The sequence below is a fragment of the Hypomesus nipponensis genome, chromosome 11 (assembly GCF_054491055.1).
Source record: "Hypomesus nipponensis isolate SF chromosome 11, ASM5449105v1, whole genome shotgun sequence".
NCBI classification, from domain to species: Eukaryota; Metazoa; Chordata; class Actinopteri; order Osmeriformes; family Osmeridae; genus Hypomesus; species Hypomesus nipponensis.
Window position 1 is genome coordinate 16,239,629 of NC_140371.1, and position 19,996 is coordinate 16,259,624.

General features: G+C 45.6%; 1 protein-coding gene across 1 annotated transcript in view; it reads right to left on the reverse strand.

The window, feature by feature from the left end:
* Positions 1 to 13,721, reverse strand: part of dntt (deoxynucleotidyltransferase, terminal) — a 35,473-nt gene extending 21,752 nt beyond the window's left edge. The window contains exons 1-6 of the mRNA XM_084709910.1: positions 13,528 to 13,721; positions 11,316 to 11,490; positions 8,055 to 8,162; positions 2,739 to 2,909; positions 1,139 to 1,210; positions 649 to 772 (exon numbers count right to left, since the gene is read on the reverse strand). Of these exons, the coding sequence (XP_084566036.1) occupies positions 649 to 772; positions 1,139 to 1,210; positions 2,739 to 2,909; positions 8,055 to 8,162; positions 11,316 to 11,490; positions 13,528 to 13,721 (844 nt within the window). The remainder of the gene's footprint in view (positions 1 to 648; positions 773 to 1,138; positions 1,211 to 2,738; positions 2,910 to 8,054; positions 8,163 to 11,315; positions 11,491 to 13,527) is intronic.
* Positions 13,722 to 19,996: the final 6,275 nt, after the last annotated feature.

The window sequence follows — 19,996 nt, forward strand, 5'->3', positions numbered from 1 at the left end:
CTCCGCAGGTAGTTTTGAGGACTTTCTTTTCACATCACTACCGCACAACAACACCTGCTTCTGAGCTGCTGATGAAATTCTACTTGCGTGTAACAACAACCCCCATAGAACTGTTTGGCATGGTTCCATTGTGCCTAAGGAAGAATAGGTGGGCACTGTCTTTATACTCCAATCTGAAGAGCATATGTTACGGTCCAGAAGACTGCAACACATCCCCCAAGGAAAGAAGAACAGAAGACACAGTGACATTTCTCCATGTCGCCTCAATAATGTGACAAACAAATCCTAACTCTGGGATTGAGAGTCAGGACACCCGCTTGCTCTTTACGCTGATGGGCCTTCTGTCTCCAGTTGATGGATGAGCGTGTTGCCTGAATCCCATGACAAGCTTTACCCTTTCTTTATTTTGGTCCTGTCCAATCCCCTTGGTGATGCTTCAGTGTGTTAGCCTCCTTACTGCCACCACCTCTCATCACACAGACAAGATATACAAGCAACTGGGGAGTCAGAGCACCTAAGAGGCACAACCAGTAAAAGAAGAGGCCGTGGATGAAACCCATTTGCAGCCAATGACTTGGAACTGCTGCCATGATTGTCTAATAATTGCTGACATTTATTGAGAGAGAAATGTCCTGCTTGTGTGGTTACCAGCTCTCTGCATCCTGTTCAAGTGAATGTCCGGCTGGGCCAGAACTTCCTGGAAGGAGCGCCAGCCGGCACGGTACCACTTCTCTGCCGTCTTGGGTCCAACTCCAAACACACTGGTGAACAGCTAGAGGAGGAAAGAAAGGTCCATAATCTAATGAAGGAGTCATATAGCTGAGCGGTTAGGGAATTGGGCTAGTAGTCAGACGGTTGCCGGTTCGATTCCAGGTTGTGCAAAATGAAGTGTCCTTGGGCAAGGCACTTCACTACTTGCCTCGGGGGAATGTCCCTGTATTTACTGTAAGTCGCTATGGAAAGGGAGCATCTGCTAAATGACTTAATGTAAACACAAATGTAATGAGAACTTTTGTGGAGGAAAACACAAAACAGCAGTGTTTCAGGGTTCTCTGGAAGGACATGTAAGCTATCGAAATAAGGAATTAAAACCCATGCAACGTTTTAATCGCTCAGCAGTCTTGTTAAGTACTCTTACCTTGAGTGTTGAATATCGTTCGTCACTCAGTATCTCCTCCACTTTCAAGGATCGGCCAAATGTAAGGACTTCCTGTGAAAAATAGATGGCACACTGTGGACCTTACCGCCACACTGCCAATTAAAATAGTTGATTTGCTACCATATCTGTTTCTATCGGGATCCCAGTGATAGACAACCCACTTACATCAAGTGTTCCTCAGATGCTTCTTTTGTTTCTATAACTCTCACATATCTCACCTTGGTTAATGGCAGTGTCAAGTGTTAATAATGCTTGGGGTGATATTTACTGCCATTAACCGACTGCCGGTTAGACTGTTTGTTTTTAAAGGGTATGGTTCCCTTCGTAATAGTCTCTTTCTCCTCTCCAGGGAGCACCGCTAATTTGTTTGTCATGTTTTAAGTGTTTCCATATTACATTTATCAGGAAGGTAAACACAGGCCGCAAGAGACTGTTGGACAAGCGTTGCGATTTATCTTGTGGTTGTTTGCGTGGGGGTCAGTGGATGGGTGGGGGGCTGGGGGGGTTGAGGTTGTTTGAGGAATGCTTGGGTGGTTGCAATGGGAAAATGCTGAATGCTAGGGAGAAAAAAGTGCACCACATTTAATGCAGCTGGGATTGGTTTCACAGAGAATCCCATACGTCTGTGAAAGGTGAATTATGCAGACGTTGTCCACATCAGTAGAGCAACATGTTTCTTCCACTTTCACAGACAGTAAGCTTATGAGTTTCCTTGACTACACGATGGTGTATCCACTCATTGGTTATCAACCCTCAAGCCAAGATGGACCTTGGTGCTCACACCCCCTCTGTCCCGGAGGGGGAAGCATACTTCTTGAATCAAACATTCACTCTATCATCCCTGCTCAAAATTTCCTTTTTTTCTCCTTCCCTCAGATGTTCACTCAACAATGGCCCCAGTTCTGTCTGTTGAATGCTTTCCTACTCACTTCAGTGTCCATGGGTTTGTGTTTTTTTGTTTTTTACTTTCTCTCATTTTGGTTAAAAGCCATACTTCATATCATTCTTGTTTGTAGTTTTAGATTCCAAAGAGTGACTCTGAAAGCCTTATTGGGGTTTTTTCACTGATTCCTTCTTGATGTGAATTTTAAAAGGAACGTTTCTTAAAATTCTGACTTCATCCCAGACATTTATGAGTAGAAGGTTAAGTCCACATGACAGTCAGGCCACAGAGAGCTTACCTTGTTCTGCTAGTGTACTGTGGCTCTGAATTCCATCCAAGTAAACACTGGCTGACACCTTCCCTGACAGCCTGCTATTTCTGCCCAGGGGTGTGTCAGAATGGGACTTGTGTTCACCAAGATGTGACAGTTGTTCTAGTGAAGGGCATTATGTGGACTGTGTGTGTGTATGTGTGTTTGAGTGTGTATGGGTGTATATACGTATGTCTGTATGCGTTTTGTGTGAGTCTGCACTGTACAGTATGTGTGTGTGCGCTTGTTAAAAATAAGTGTGTTATTGAGTGGCTTTCTGTGTATGTGTGCAATGTATTTGTGCGTTTGCTTGCCAGAGATTACAACCAGGCTGTAAGGAAGAGTGGTCTGAGCAGGCATTGACAGATGTGTGGATGTGGAGTCACCTCTATGACAGCCCTGGTGTGTTCCCCCAGGCAGGGGAGGCCTTGCGTGGCCTTCAGACTGTCCACCCTCCAGGGCAGGCTCTTCAGGAGAGAGGCGGCCCTTTGGAATGCCAGGCAGCGGCCCTCACTCTCACTGAACTCGTAACTCTCTGCCAGCACCTCAAAGGCATCCTAGAGAAGAGACAGAGAAGGAGGAAGGAATATAGACGGCAGAGGAAAAGCGAGACGAATGGAGGGTAGACAGAGGGGAGGGGCAGCACAATTAACAAAGCGTTGTTGAAGAAGATAAGAAAGATTGTCAGTGGAGATAAAAGAAGAAAGAGATAGATAAGATCAGTGATTTAGACTGGATGCAAACAAAAAGAGAAGGGGAGGGGAGGGGAGGGGAGGGAGGGAGGGAGGGAGGGAGGGAGGGAGGGAGGGAGGGAGGGAGGGAGGGAGGGAGGGAGGGAGGGAGGGAGGGAGGGAGGGAGGGAGGGAGGGAGGGAGGGAGGGAGGGAGGGAGGGAGGGAGGGAGGGAGGGAGGGAGCATGAATGAGAAAGAGGTGTGTTAGCTGTGCACTCACGCATCAGATGCACTGACCCATGATGGCAGGCACACTGAAATCAGAGCACACAGACCCTCACTCTCTCCTCTTCTACCTCTCCCTCTCCCGCTCTCCATTGCCCTCCCCCTTTCCTTTCTCTTTCCTTCCGTTCTTCCATCCTGCTTTGCTTTCATGATGTCTCTGTCCTCTCTTCCTCTTCTTCTCCTTCCCTCTCTCGTTCCATCGCCCTTTCTCTGGCACGCGGGTGTCTTCCGGGTGAACGCACGAAAGGCACCAGAGAGGAACCCGTCATTTTCCACTTGTTCACAGTGGGCTCCCCTGAGGGAGGAGGGGGAGGGGGGTCACAGGAATGGACCCCCCCCCCCCCAACACCCCCACCCCCCTTCTCCAAAGCAGCACAGTGGTTCAGCGAGAGAGAGAGGACAACTGTCAGGAGTTTTCTGTTTTGTTATTTTCAAAAGCTGTCTCCGTGGCCTTGGGGGGAGAAGCAAGGCTTTTATGCATGAGCTGCCCCAGTGGACCTGCTGTTCAGGGATGGGATTCTGTCTGGCTCACTACTACTGTACCTGGCTCTCTGAGGCATTGATACCACACACACAGCCAGGAGATGGCCAAGCACTGATACACGGAAGAGGTTCCTGTTTGATGCACAGATTGAGATTTGCATGATATGTAAATACCTGTGGGAGAGCTTGTGTATCTAGGATAGGGATAGCTCGAGGGTGAAAGCTTAGCCCTACACTACCCTCGCAATGTAATAATACAGAACATGCTGGATGGAAGATCTAATTAGGGCAATATCAAAGCACCTCAGGCTGAAATGCTGACAGCTCACTTTACTTTGGTTTCCCAAGGAACCGCCAGCTTCTAGTCTGGCAGGAAAGCTGAGCAGTTCTGTGTGTTTGTCCTTCCCACTGTGGTTCTGTTCTGACATCCCTGGCACTGACCCACATCATGACCGGACCAGAGGAGCTTTGTCCAAACATGCTGTCTAGGGTCAGTCTGCCAGCCCTGAACCCGGCCCTGCAAGAGAACCACTGACCCGTTCACTACCTCAAGCAGTGAAAGCACAAACCCAAACGCATGCATATGCTCGTACACACAGACACACACACACACATACAAATATGCACGTTCTGTTCATAAATGTATGCCCTCCTGCACACACACACACACAGACACACACACACGCAGCTGGGGCCCCCCCTCCCAGTGTGAGCTAACGAGGAGAAGCAAGCCCTTAATTGGCGAGGTGAGGGGGCACACTCCAGCTGTGTGGGGATGCTCTGAAGCCTCGATCAGCCCGGAGGACGTACACCCAGCTAACGACTGGTCCAGACATCTCCTGCTAGAGCCACACCACAGTGGGAACCAGCTCAAACAGGCGTCGCGGGCTTGCGCTAATAGCTTAGCAGGTTGTCACCAACTTGGTCCACCATGGAGTGCCACCCGTGGCTAGCGGAGACAGACGGCCCTGGAGCGTAGCAGCTAGCTCGCGGGGGGTCCTGCGGTTCTACCGTACTGTGGGACGCCATGTGCGCTCAGTCAGACAGTGAGCAGGTAACCCAAACTCCCAGAGTGATGTGGCCCTTCCTCAAAACAGATGAGCTCCAGACCTGGGCCATCTCGTCTCCCGCTCGGCGGTCGGCCTGTCAGCTGTCAACACTCTCCACTTCCTGCAAAGAGCCGGGGCGAGCTCAGGGCACATTTACATTCATCTAATGAATGCGTCATAAAGGCTGGTGGGGGATGAGGATGCATGGAGTGTTGATGTGGCGTCCCAGTTTACCACCCACCACCGTGCAATGTGTTTGAGGCCAAGAGTCAGTCATCGCTGAAGCCATCCTGACTAATTACACATGGGTGGATGTGGATGAGGGAGGAGGGAGCATTCACTCAGAACAGGGTGTACTGGATCATCTGCCAATTCAGTGCACCGCCATGATCCTACTGTATGACAGGCACGCTGTATGCACTCCAAACCAAAGTGCGTTAGTTGTTCCTGATGTAAATCATGTATTTTATGCATGCACCATGCCTTTCATGAAAAGGTCTGGTGTCTCATCTCCTCTGTCGGATATGATGTACAGTAGAGGGTGGCTGCTTGCTGAAGCCGTGTGTTGTAGCTCGACAGAGTGATGGATGGGATCGATGTGATTTAGCCGAAGATCAGTTTAGAACACGGGCATCCCTTCATGCTAGTCTGTATCGATGTGCCAGACAAGCACCACACGTCTTGATGAAGGAAAACAGCTCTATGTCTTAAGTCTTCTCTCTCTCTCTCCTTCTTTTTTCTTCTTTAAAACTTCTCTTCCTTCCATCTTTTGCTCTTTTGCATTCTTCCCCACTCTCTCTCTCCTTCTCTTTTCTTCTTTAAAACTTCTCTTCCTTCCATCTTTTGCTATTTTGCACTTTCTCTCTCTCTTTCTCTCTCTCTCTCTCTCTTATCTCTCTCCTTCCCTCTCCCCTACACATCTCATTAGAGCCAGAATCCAGCCAAGCTTGTTTTTCCAATACAGAGCATGTGTCTGTGTGTGTGTGTGTGTGTGTTTGTGTACGTTTGTGTGCCTGTGCACACCCATGCGAGTGTGTTTTTGTGTAAGTTCCTCTGAGAGTTGTCATCAGGGTAAGAGCCCTTTGATGCAGCATGTCAATCAGCCTAGACACACATGTCAATATTTGGAGGAGAGAAAGGAATAAGATGACATTTGGTTGATGATGGAGAGAGGGTGTTTCAGTGTGTCTGCGTGTGGGTGTCTGTGTGTGTGTGTGTGTTCAAGTGTGTGTGTGTGCACAAGTGTCTGTGTGCGTGTATAATGCTGTATGTGTGCACACGTGCAGGCTAAGAGACAGAATGCAAGGTAACCGGGGAGCAAAGGGAGAGTGGGAGAGGTAGGAGAAAGAGAAAACAGATGAATAAATCAATAAGAGGTTTCGGCCCGGAGAGAAAGGAAGAGAGACTCCTTCCTGTGATTGACAGCTCACTGGGGTGCTGTTGAGTGGATGATACTCATCCTCTGTTGGCGGTCCTGACACCTCAATGCCCCCCCCACCCCACCCCCGCACAAGCCCCCCTCCCCCCAACCCTCTTCCTCCTCCAACCCCCCATGACTTCTCACACACCTAAAACCTGATCGGGGGTTGCTTCCCCTCCCCCCAACATGCTTCCTGACTGATCCCCCCAGCATTTCTCACTTGCTCTCTTTCTCTGTTCCTGTCTCTCTCCCTTTCTCTCCACCTCTGTCCCTCTCTCCTTCGCTCCGTCTCTCTGGCTCTGTTTCGCTCTGCGTCGCTCCATGCGGAGCCCTTTGTTTTCTCCTCCTAATGTTCGGCCCCGCAAGATGAGTAAGGATGACATCACCCCTGTCTGTGCCAGGGAGAATGAAGAGCAAATCAGATCAAGGGTCGTTTTACAACCGTCACCGATCAATAATCATGTAGTTCCTCTCTTCATTATGGCGATACCACCGGGAAGATCCTCTTTGGTTTGGAAATGGGTGTATCTCTGGAGACACATGGAACAGAGTATTGTTTCACTCAGTTGCAATAACCACAACAGCTAAACATCTCCATGGATGGTGTTATCTGCCTGGAGCGTCCCCTCATTCATTAGCGCCAAAGTAACACTAGAGGTCTTTGATGTAGAGAGAGGGATTATGATGAGTTAATTATATGACTGGGCTGGGTGATCACAGTGGTCATGCAGTGGAAAAGTATTGGAAGTGGAGCACACCCTTGTGTGTGTATGTGTGTGTGTGTGTGTGTGTGTGTGTGTGTGTGTGTGTGTGTGTGTGTGTGTGTGTGTGTGTGTGTGTGTGTGTGGGTGTGTGGGTGTGTGTGTGGGGGTGTGTGTGTGTGTGTGTGTCGTACATGTGTAGTCGCCGACTCCAAAGTCATAATGAAACAGATGCCTCTGTAGGCAGTGGGTAGGCTCTGCTTAATAACCCTTACAGGAAGTCATCACCAAGACACATCCTCCCACACAGACACACTGAAGGATTGATGTGATGTGTTTGGAACAGTCCCATGCAGTACACTAAATCCTCCAACACAGGCAAGGCTACTGTAGTGATAATAGTGACAGCTCATTAAACATCCATTCCATCTTCTTCCCACAAGAAACGAAGTAAGTTTCTGTTAAGTAGGATGGTAAAGTTTGCAAGGTTTTTAAAACCCCTTCCATCAGCTGACGATGGCAGTTGGATATTTCTCAAGGACTCAAAGTCAACCTTCCTGCAGAGGGCATTAGAGTGCCTCTTCGAAGCACAGCCAGATAACCTGCTCCCCCACAGGCTGTTGGAAAATGTGTGCAGCGCACCTCCATTCCCCCTCCCTCCCTCCTCACCATGGCATGGCCGCTTGCTGCCCGCGGGCCAGATGGCTGAGAGACAAATCCATCATTGTTTGTGAGGAACGTCACGTCCATTGCCCATCTCAGTGTTGCGTGCCAGTGATCAGGGTCACAGCCCATGCCAGCCTGTGTGCCAGAGGCCTCGTGGGCACCCCGTCCGAGGGGCCTTCATCGCGGTCCGACCTGCAGCAGATGCTGCTCTTTCGGAGGATTCACATACCTGATGCTTTACAGCATTGCTGTGTGAAACGTTGCACACACCCCAGTTAGAGGAGAGCTGGTCACAATGGGTGCTCACTCACACCCTTGTTAGGGCAGAAGATCGATGTGTGTGTGTGTGTGTGTGTACGCGTGTGTGCGTGTGTGTGTGCGCGTGTGTGTGTGTGATTATGTGAGTGTGAGGGGTACAGTTCTTACTGTAAAAATCTTGTTGTGGTTTTCCATTGTGGTCTTCCTCTGACATGCATACTGAGAGACTGGGGGCACAGCTGGTGGCAAAACATCTGTAAGTGTGGGCGACGTGTCCTGTGTGCAAAAGGAAAACTTTCCTCAAAATGATGTGACTCAGGTACATTCCAAATACATGTGCTACTGTACTTGGAAACACATGCCCACAGCTGTTCACTGAGGATATTATTCAAAGTTCAAAACTTGATTTGACAAAAGTATTGGTTTGACAAAAGTATTTAAACTGTCTCCAAAAAGTTGCATTCCATCTGTAGCTGATGACAGAGAGTTTGCAGAAATGTCCCTGTTTTCCTGGGGCCAAAACCTCCAACTTCAAATGGAAGACAAAAAAAGTATTGCATGATTCTAACCTCGTGAAAAGGTCAGCATTGACTGAGAGGTGCGAAGTTGAATGGGGAGTTGAACTCTTCTTTCACCTTAATATTGACTGCAGTTTTTATTCATTGGTCCTGTAATAGCTAAGTATAATTCGCTTTTGGATGAAATAACACATCTTTCATACATTTGGAGGCCAATTTATGACTGCACCTTTGTACAATTGACCCGTGGTGTTTCCCAGGCAATACACTAATGACACTCATCTCACAGTCTGCTGGCATTGAAATCCATTTCACTACCTAACCTGTAACATCAAGTATTCAACAACCCATAATCCAATTTGCTTCCTGGAAATTGCCTTCTCATTCCATAGAGAAATTACTCCCCATTTGTAATGTATCAAACGGATTACAGATGTAATATTAATGTTCTCTCAGACAATTAAACACCACAATAGAACATTCTGTCTGTGAAAATGACACATGGAATGTTCCGGGTGCCAGGTTAAACAGAAGAGGAAGATGAGAAGCTAATGTCACCCTGCTGTGTTGAAGGAAATACATTTAAAATGGGCAATAAGGGTGTTATACAATATTGTAAAGGGTTGGCACCTTCCGTACCTCTTGGCTAAATCAACCATAAAAAAAAAAAAAACTCATTATTTATTCTCAGCCAGAGGCTTTTCTCTTCCACTTTTAAAGGAGGGATTCAACACATTTAAAATGACATCATGGTACTATTTCCCATTTCATGCCAATCATGACAGAAAATTACCTTTTTCTAGAGTTCTTTCTAGAGTTTTTTTTTTACTTTTCCACCCTAGTGCTGCAGTGGTTGATTTGTATTGTGGATTGTGAGTCCAATGAGGGAAGCTGTTCCTCTTCAGTATGCAGGGGCAGTTTGAGACGGGCCTGCTCCAGATGGTCCTAGCTGTTATGGCGTATGGCATAGACCCTGTGAAGGTAAGACTCTGTGGAGCTTTGAGCTCTAAAGCAACTCCATGGAAGACAGCTCCACATGTTCCCTAAGGCCCTCCTCCTCTTTCTCTTTCTCTGCAGTTTGACTCAAGGGACAGCTAGTTTTAACTTCCGTTTTGTATTCACACTATAGCTACTATGCTCCACAAACACTGTCTCCACAGGGACAACTGGGCCATCTGTGTAGAAGCAAAACTGGATGAGTGATGCAGGACTCTCTCCTGGCCCCGGCCCACTCCTTTGACAAACCGCCGGGACAGAATCGCCTGTCTGCTTAGGTTAATGCTATTCACACCAACGCAGAGGTGTGCTCACGCAGGTTAATGAAATCCAGGCAGGGCCACTGAGCAGGGTCATGGGTCACAGGGGCATCATCTCTCCTACAGGGGGCACTGTGATGTCAGCAGCTCTAAACAGAAGATTGATGACAGCCATCTCACCGAGACACATGGTCTTTTGGCTGAGACCGTCTCTCTAAACTCGCAGCCATTCCCTCGGCAGTATCTCATTCTGTCTTCTCGCATTCGCCTGTCTCACTCCTCATATTCCACTTCACTTAAGCAAAACAGGTTGTCTGCAAGTGGTGGCTTAATGGAAATATTACATTTCAATGGGTTTAATACTTTGTATTCTCCCTCAGTCACATGTGGCCTAGGAATATTTATGAGCTGCATTTTGGATGTTAAGGAGAGCCGCTGGGGAGAGTGAGAGAAAACCCTGCGTGGGTATTATTGTATCTCTACACAAGCCTCTTAAATAGATTTATAACTCATAAAAACGATCTATTGGAAGCGCAGCCGACGTAAACGCATTGTATTTGCACGAGTATTGCCTTGTTCACTCCGGAAAGAGTATACATCACTGTATAAGCAGTGAGACAGTCTTCCGGTTACCTTGGGCGATGGGTCGATATACGTCAACATTGCATCATTAGCTCAGAGGCTCTGCGACACAGCCACCAGAACCCCCTTTGCTGTGTTCCAGTTTTGCGTGCCATTTAGGGAAGCACCCTTGGCTGCCCACAGAATGAACAGGGCGGCATGGGATATGGTTGAAGGGGGGGGGGGGGTGGTGGTTGAGGTCTGCCAAGTCATTTTGGTGCGGACACAGGATCCCACATCTCTGTTGATGGAGGGTCTTTGGACAGACTTTCAACGAGCACCACTGGAGACCATGAAAGACGAGAACCTCGTGTCTCCATTTCACCCCGCAGAGATTGGATATTGACTGTCCATCTCCACTAAGCAGCATATTTCTCTCCTCTTGACCCATATGTTGAAGAGGTCCCCCTGGTGCCATCCAAGGGAAGCAAATCTGCCCCGAGTGTCAGTTAGCTGCCCTTTCTGAGCTCTGACATTGTGCTGACAGCTTTATTTGGCACATCACAGCCAAATGGGGCGTCCCGTGGCTCCTGTAAGCCAGAGGATCTCAGATATAGTCCCTCACCATGACACTGAACACTTAAAGCCCTCTTACAGATGTAGGAAATCACACACATATTCACCACGAACCAAAACATATATATCAAACATTTTCTTTGCCAACTTCTTCAATTATTTCACAGTTCCTCCTTCTCATATCCGAATTCTTTGTTATGGGTCTTGTGAGCCTAAACTATCTACCCAATCAACACTCACTTCAACACTTTCCACATAAGTGGATATTACTGTTCTGCTGCATATTTAAATCTAGCATAAGTGGTCATTTCTTCCTATATGCAGCAACTCTCACAAAAAGAATGATCCTGCTGGGTTTATAGCACCATCTACTGATCATTATACAGCCAGTTTTATGTACAGTTCTTTTTCCAGGACTTGCCTGTCTCCCACACACATGGACAAACACATGCTGAACACACACACACACACACACACCTGACTGTGTCTACACTCATTGTGCACTCAAGTCCACTCACCTGAATGTGGTGTCGGGTCTCCATGGTGACAGGTCTGCCCGCCTTCATGCTGTCCGTGAACCAGGCGATGTCTAGTACCTGCATCCTGGAGACATCCCTCAGGCCATGACCTTTAAGCCACGCCCACAGCCCCGTGGCCCGGTTGTTCTCTGCCACCACATGGGTGACCTCATCACTGCACAGGAAGCAGAAAGAAAAGGTTAAAGGTGAATATCAGATGGATTACCGACAAAATTCAAGATTCCTCCCAGTTTAGTCGGGATTTGGATGAACGAGATCCATTGAGATCAGCGATACGTTTTCAGCGTTTCACAACATGGCACTTTCACCCTTTTTACTGCATCTGTGTGTGTGCAAAGAGAAAAGACCTTTCATGCCTGTGTGTCTCCATAGTCCAGTGGTGTTGTCAAAAGATCTCAGAACTCCAGAGGAGGCCCGCTGAGGCTGCGGCACGGCTGGCTAGCACACACAACAGTCCCCCAGCAGCGCTCAGAGCCTCCGCCAGCTGTGTGTGAGTCGAGGCACAGCCAAACGTAAAGATCCAACCAGCATATCTCACTCATCTCTACAGAGACTCTACAGAAGCCTCTTTTTCCTCACTCACATAAGAGCCTCTGGTCTACCTCACTGTGGAAGCACTGTACCAATCAGAGCACCCGCTCATGAATAATTACCCACTCCATGGTCCTCCACTTCCTGTCTCCTGGTGAGGGTAGAACAGCGGAACGACTCTCAGGACATCCCAATAGGGAAGACCTCTCAGAGAACAGTGTCTAATTGGCCGAATCACTGGCGAGACTAATCTTCTGTCTGCTTTGTGTTCAAGCCTGAGACAAGCATCTCACCAACCGCATTTAGACAAACATCCTCGCCACAAGATTCATCACAAAGAACTTCCACACATAACTATAATTCATTGGTTGTTGTTACCTTGTTGACTATGACAATTTGGGACAGACGTTATTCAGTACCGACACCATGCAGCCTGCTTTTCTGAACCTTCAAGAACTGTAACCTCTGAACACATTTTACACCTGGAACTAGAATACACACAACATGCTTCTCAAACAGTAAGCCTAAAATTGGATCTTTTCTCTGAATGGCAACCAACAGTGAAAGTAAAAAGGGGCTGGACATGTAAATGAGCCAGCATGCAGAGCTGCTCTAGACTCAAGGTTCCGGAAACAGTGAGACCCTGAGTCCAACACGGGGAGCAAGGACAAGCTAAAGTCAACAGGCTTCAGACAGGGAGAGCTGTGGAGAGCTGGCAAAGAGCTGTTCCAGTCTGTGTCCACTGTTCCCACCCCACTGAGTAAAGCAAGCTACAAATCAACGTTTGAGTGTGTCAGTAACAACAGCTAAAGTGCATTTGAGTGCTTGCTCAAGTGGGGATGTATGTGAGTCTGTGTGTGTGCGTGCGTGTGTGTGTGCGTGTGCGTGCGTGTGCGTGCGTGGGTTCTCGTGCCTGCATGCGCACACTCGACCATATGTTCAGGAGAGGGAGCCTCTCTTGTTTGTGTGGAAGAATGTGTTTATCCGGAGGTGTCATCAAGTTGCAGCTGATATCAAATTGTCTGCTTGCAGGATGTCAGTTTGAGGCGGCCACGCTCCACTTCCTGTGGTTGGTCTCAAACAATTGTATCAGGCTGAGTGTAACCGTAGGAGCGCTCAAGCTGTGTTTCTGGGAAGGCTGCCATCCCCAGGCTGGCATGCCGCCGGCAGCAGCCCCACACCCTCCCCAACCCAACCCTGGACCCCCCCCCCCCACCCCCCACCCGGCTAGTCCCACCGGTGGGTCGCTACAGCTGGGTCTGCCCAGCAGAACTGGGCAAGATTGGTCCTGTATCGCTTCAGTCCAGAAATTCACAGTGGTTTCCTGTGAGACCCTGTTGAACAGGAGCACGATCAGCTGCCTCGGATGACCCTGAAGATGCAGGGTTACAGGAATGGAAACCCCCCCCCACACCCCCCCCCACACCCCCCCCCACACCCCCCCCCCAAAGCCTCTGGCTGCAGAGATGTTGTTACAGCATGTAAAGATATCTTTAAGATACCAAAATCAGGCATCCAATTAGATTTATTTTCCCTGGATATGTCAATGATCATTTGATAAAGTCCCAAGATGAATGGGAAGAACACAAGACCACCAAGCATGGTTAAACATGACTTGGAATTGAAATTGATGCCTAATCGCTTAAATTGCTGGTCCTACCTGAGAACATCTTCCACTCGAAATCCCTTTGACCTGGCCAGACTGGACAGGAATGTCCTCCTGCTGCTTCCCATCTTCTTCTCCACTAAGTACAGCACTACATCCTTAAACTTCACTTGACCCTGACCCTGGGCGCCAAGCTCTGTTGGCCTCTGCCTCTTCCTTATAAGTTGCAATGATGAAGCTTGGAGCATGTCTCCAGATGAAGGGGAAACAGGAGCACTGTAGACCCGTAGGTTTTTCCGTCTTCTAATTGTGTCTGCCGTCATGCTCTACGTGTCTTTATATCCAGGAAAACACCCTCTGTGGTAAAACCACAGTTGTTGGTTTTCTCCAGTCTAGGACAGAATGACAGTTGGAATGAGGTCTGCGTGGTGCAGGAAAAACCACTGGCAACAGGTGTTAATGATTTGGTGTTCATCACATTTCAACTGCCAAAATAAAATACCAACGATTAAATGTGGGATGATCTGAGGACAACTTACTTATAGTTCAATAGTGACAGCCTACTATGAATACAGCCTCTATTATTGGAAGTCCATGGTTCCCCTTTGAGCAAAAATCGAAATGAGAGAAAACTAATCAAAAGAAAACTTGACCTCTTATTGTAGCTCCAAGGAATCCCAATCCTGGACTTGGAGCGGAACCAGATATCAGGAAGAGTCTGGGGTGCTGGTCACCTCAAAAGACCCTCACAGCTGTGTGAGCACGTCCAGTCCACCACCCAACACCCCTCTACCTGGATAATGTCCAGCCTGAGCTTTGACCATCTGTTCCACCCCTTTAATTAGCTTCAGCTTCTAATGGAAATCGTCCTCAGCCATCCCTAGAGATCTGATGGACCTATATAGAAGCTTTAGATCCATTGCCAATTAATGAAACCCGTTGGACAGATTGATGGTCAATATACCGTATGTACTGTCTGTTCTGTTCAGTTCTGAAGCTTCAAAAATGGTCCAGAGCCCCATGGAGAACCTGTGAGCTGTTCCCATCACATAACTGACAATACAAATGAGAACTGAAAGAACCCACTTTCAAGATTGCTTCCTCTCCTACACAGCTAATTAGACAGGCCTTTGAACTTTCATGTGCAAACTCAAGGGCTATAAAATAATAAATGTATACTATGGGGTTACTTTTAAATACTCACTGGGTGTCAATGACTCGTGACTACAGACTGTGTAATTCCTAACTTGAATGTCTGGAGGGTGTTTTTTAACTTTGCAGTGGGTTCTCACACATGAACTGCTACAGAACCCTTGTACAAAGAAAATCTATTTGTCTAAGAGTGTGGGTGTATACCTCTTTGTGTGACAGAACATCATTCAGCCGCTGTGCCGCTCCCAAAAGGATGATGCTGGGCGGTTAACTGATGTCACAGGCCAAACTCAGTCTAATTGCTTGGCCACTTCCACCCAATCGCTCAGCTGTGTGCCATGCTGGCCTCAGTCCAAATGGTGGTCTGATGAAATAGTGTACCGACACAAAGAAGGCACAGTCTACTACGTTCACCCCCAGCTTTGACTCAGGTGTCAACTATGGCACCAGAATCCTCATTAACCTTATCTGAACTGTGTTGCCATCTAGCATGCTGTTTTTGCAATCAGCTGACACAAATGCAACCTGATCACTGAACAGGAGTCATTAGAAATATCCACATTGATACGGTTTGTCATGATATGGGATTGTAACACTGCACTGGTCTGTGTGAACAGTTTCTGAGGGTTATCTTCTGTTTCCTGTTCACATGCATCATGATTGTTTTAGAGCCATATTTGCCAACTAAAGTTAAATAAGGTTAGACCCTTCAAAAAGACAAATGTGCAGACAGAATTGGTATTTAATAAATACATTTAAATGTTATTTTAGGGAAGTTCTTGCTTCCTATTTTGTATTGACATTTTTGTACCGAGAAATAGAAGAAGCATTAAGAAAGAGACACACAGTGAGTATAGAGGTCAGTGAGAAAGACAGCTCACCTCTCATTGTGGTTAGCTTAGGCAGCTAAATGAAGTGAGAGGGTCAGACTCACTCTTCCTGTCCTAGACAGCTCAGCAGAGATACTGTACAGCCGCCTCTTCATAAACAAGAATGAACGTGCCAACCAGGAAGGAATGTGAGGGCTTGAGTCCAGCTCAGGTGTCCTTGTTGCTGTTCCAGGTGAGTGGGCCCAGGGTTCAGCTGTGTGGTAGTTCCCATGGAGCTCAAAATATTTAGTATTCATATTTTATTCTGGTATGTGCTCCATAGACAGACTTCTTCTGTGTCACATAAAGAGCATGATTGCATGAAAACTTGTTGTTTTTAGAATCAAATGGAAGACTGTGCTGTTACAATTAATAGACTGAAAATTGATGGACGCAAACTATTGGTAAGTTGTTTTGTACATTGTTTTTCAGGAAAACATTTTGAGAAAATGGTTAAACTGCAAGAATCGCTCGATAGCAGAGGGCACATAATTACGGTTGGCTTTTGGCCTTGTTATTCTAATGGTTTTGTTATTCTAATGCTATCAAAAAAAAAGACGAGAGCTAATTCCCATGCATTTTTTTGCACAACATGGCCTCGGAAGGAACAAAATAATTGCAAGCTCCTAATGCTGGTTTTGGCCAGTGCTGCAGAAAAAACACTAAGACCAAAACACAAATACTTATTCTTTTTCTACTGTCAATTAACTTGTATTGTTCATTTGGAGGTTGGGCATTTTAATGCAGGATTAGAATTAACAAGACTGGGAAATGCAATGTTCGTAAAATGTGCAACACAGATATCACTGAATAGAAATGCACGCTGTATTACAGTAACAAAAAGATCCTTAATTGACTGAGACTATGGTGAGTTTAGAGGAAGTGAAGCATCTCACCGTTAGTTGTACTTCCCAGATTTGCAATGCAATTGACGGAGTTACACAATAGTGAAAGTGAGTTTGACTTTTCCGCTAAATGCATTCCCATAGTTAATCAATTATGTTAGAAATATTTAACATATACAGTATGATGCTTTTGTTGGTATTCTATTTTTTTTTTTGAGTTTATACATGTAATTAAATCTGATTAGATTAATTGGATTTTTTTAAGGAATGTTAATAGACAATATTGGCATGGTACTTGGTCACACTACACATCTCTTTTCTCTCTGTATTTATTTCTGATTAAATAAAAGGTTCAGTACCAACTCAAAATTCTAACTCCCCAAAATAAGGTCAATGGGCAAAGCAAGCCAAATCAATCACAGTGATTGATGTTTCACAAAGATCCAGCTTTGATGTTGGAATTATCGATGTCCACACCAGATCTGAAATATGCATCCACACGAGCATCAATAAGTCTCATACTTATTGATCTAGCCAGTCAGTCCACCTGGGTTACATGAAACACTGGTATAATCATCTCATATTGACCAAAATTATTTATTGTGTTCTGTTCATTTCATAACTCCTCTCGTTACACACACATGCACATACTGACATGAAGGCCTCCAAAGGTGAGAGCAGGGCCAGCCAGCTCGCAGGGTTTTGTGTAAGGCTGTGACGTCTGTGACGTCTGTGACGTCTGTGCGTGACTCTGGGTCGTCTGGAATGTGCATGGTACTTATAGACTAAAGCATATGGCTAGTTGTTTGTGTTGCTCACATGTAAGGTAATTTCCCCTCGTCTCCTTTACCATGACACATTATCGTACTACAGTACACCAGTACAATGCAGGGGAGTTCATTAAAGAGGCAATCTCTGAAACACCATGTCTGGCTAAATAAAGGATTATTTGTGTTACAAAGAATGCCCCCCCCATTGCATTGTATGCAAGCCCACTCACTGTCAGCTCATATAGCCATGGGTTGATGAAAGCAGATAGGACAACTTCATTATCCAATCTACCATTGAAGTTAAAAAAAATTGCATCTCCGTGTAGTTTTCTTCCAGAGTGTTGAGAGGGGTGGAGAGACCAACGATTGTGGTGCTGAGGTCCTCCCCAGACCCTCAGGATGTAGGCGTAGAGTAGACGCAGAGTCACGTCGTATGGATGTTGATTTTAGACAGCAGGGTCCCAGGTCCCACCACAGGGTCAAAGTGTGGACTCAGCAACCCCTTCTAGATGTGATTGGGACTTGGACAGACTCTCTTCAAAGCCATGTGAGAGCCAAGCGCCAAGGCCATGCAGAGTGAAGCTTCGAGGTGTTCAGAAGGGTGGTTTTCAATATGCAGGACTGGCTGCGGGGCTTGGGGCTCTTGTGTCTCATTCAAAGAGCAGAAGAAACTGTCCATAAATAATTCATTGAGGGAGAGAGTCTATGAGGAGGCACTCGGGCGAAATACTTGATATTTAATTCAGTGTCAAAAGGCTAAATCAGATTTTAGGCCTATGCTTTTTTCCTTCCTGTAAGAGGTCGAGTTGATCAAGCGTGTACCCTGCGATGTGAAGCAGGAGATGGCTTTAATACCTAGGAGTCTGACTGATTAACAGATGTTTCAATCAAAAACCGCCAGTTAAAAAAGTTCACATTGCCAGAAGCCCACTCCATCTTTGTAACAGTGCACAGCAATGTATGGTTCACTTGTTGAGAGAAGGAATTAATCTTCTACTGTATTTACTGAACCATATTGTCTGTTAACACATAAAATAGGCAGATGAGTGATCCTAAACAGTAACTTACATCCAAATATCTTTGCATTATTCAAATTAAGGTTAACCATCTTAGGGTATGGACGGGTAACATTTCACACAGACTCAGAATAAGAACACAGGAAGACCATTAGGAACCTTTCTTTGAAGAGAGAAAATAAATGAGAGTGAGCAAATGAGGACCGGGGACAATGAATTATGAATGTCAGGAAGAATACATTATTTAACAGGATTCAAAGCATATTTTATGTTAATCATTTTAGTTTGATTTCACCATGGAAGTCATGGCAACTGTTTCCTTTCAAAGTAAATTGTGACAATGTACTATAGACTGAAAAATACAGAGGGATGAGACAATAAAAAGTACAAGTTAACAATGACAATAATTACCCTTAGGTGGGGGACTATTAAAGGAATATGAAACAAAGCAATGAAGGTCATTCAATTTGACTGTAAAATTAAAACTGAATATTTTGGGGGAATTTTTACTGTGGGCTGTTCAAAATAATGATGTTGCCATTGGTGACATGATGCCATCTAGTGTTATGTTGGAGGTGATACAGTCATATATTGCAACTATTTTTATTTAATTGCACGTGTCAAGTGCCACAATTTAGTGGCACAAGTCATTTTGGGGGAAACTTTCAAAAACATTATTTTAGTTGACAGTTTATTTCATCTGTTTCAATTTGAACAGAATCTTTCCAACCATGATTTGAGCAGTTTCAGTCTTATCCACCAACCGTGAGTAACAATTTCTTCCATCTCTTTTTTCTCAGTTCTATCCTTTTTTCCATTCAATTCACTCGACTCTTACTGTGCGTTCTTTTAATCCTTGTTCTGGTTCCCCTTTGAATGGTTAATAATAAACTGTTGCAATAAGGAAGTTGCATAAGTATTTCAAATGAAAGCTTCTCACAGAGGGTGACAGTTTTGCATTGCAGATGGATTAATGGTTGTGTTGTTGTATTATTAGCTTTTTCTGTTTAGTCTGGTTGACCGAAGATTGGAACTTTCATCAGGAACTTTCTTGTATTTATCTGTGACTCATTGTAAATTCTTCCTGCAACAACCATAGACCTACAGAGAATGTTTCATTCTGATAAACATAGTAACATGAGTCATCTCCCAAGGTATGTGAAACACACACGCACATATGTGACCAGGTGAAAAATAAGACAGTATTTCAATTGTGAAACTAGTTCTTATAATCCTTAATGAAGTGCATTGTCCATACAGTGTGCACAGGTGTCCTGATCATATAGTGATACAACGTTATGCTGGCCCTTTAAGATATATAAAACAAACATTTCTTTTCTTTTTTTCTTTTTTTTCAACACAATCGGAAATCTACTTCAAATGTACTGATTTTGTACACTCACATACTTGACTGCTTCAATGTGTTAGTATAGAATGTTTGTATTTATACTTTGTAAGTACACTTTAAGCATCATGTTTGTTGCTTGTTTTTTTTTACCTCACTTCTAGCTATAGCTTTATTGCTTTATTATGCTAAAATGTAGCTTATATTTTGGTATACATACTATATGTACCATTGCCAGGTGGTTTGTCTTTTTGACCCTTTGAGGACTTTTGAGGGTTGAGTCGGAAGTGTGTTATTTCTACATCTGCAATGTGCACACATACAAGTGGTTATCACTCCCCCGTTCAGATGTTTCTCATTCTCACTAGCTCACCTTGTTTCTCAAAAAGCATTTGTCATGGAGATGTGTTCGCTGTGTCTCCTACTGTATCAGCAAAATATTTTTTTACAAAAACATGTCCTACTTTACATCGCAAGACATTCTGCTATATCCATGAAGCAAAAGTGAGCATGACGCCACTGCATC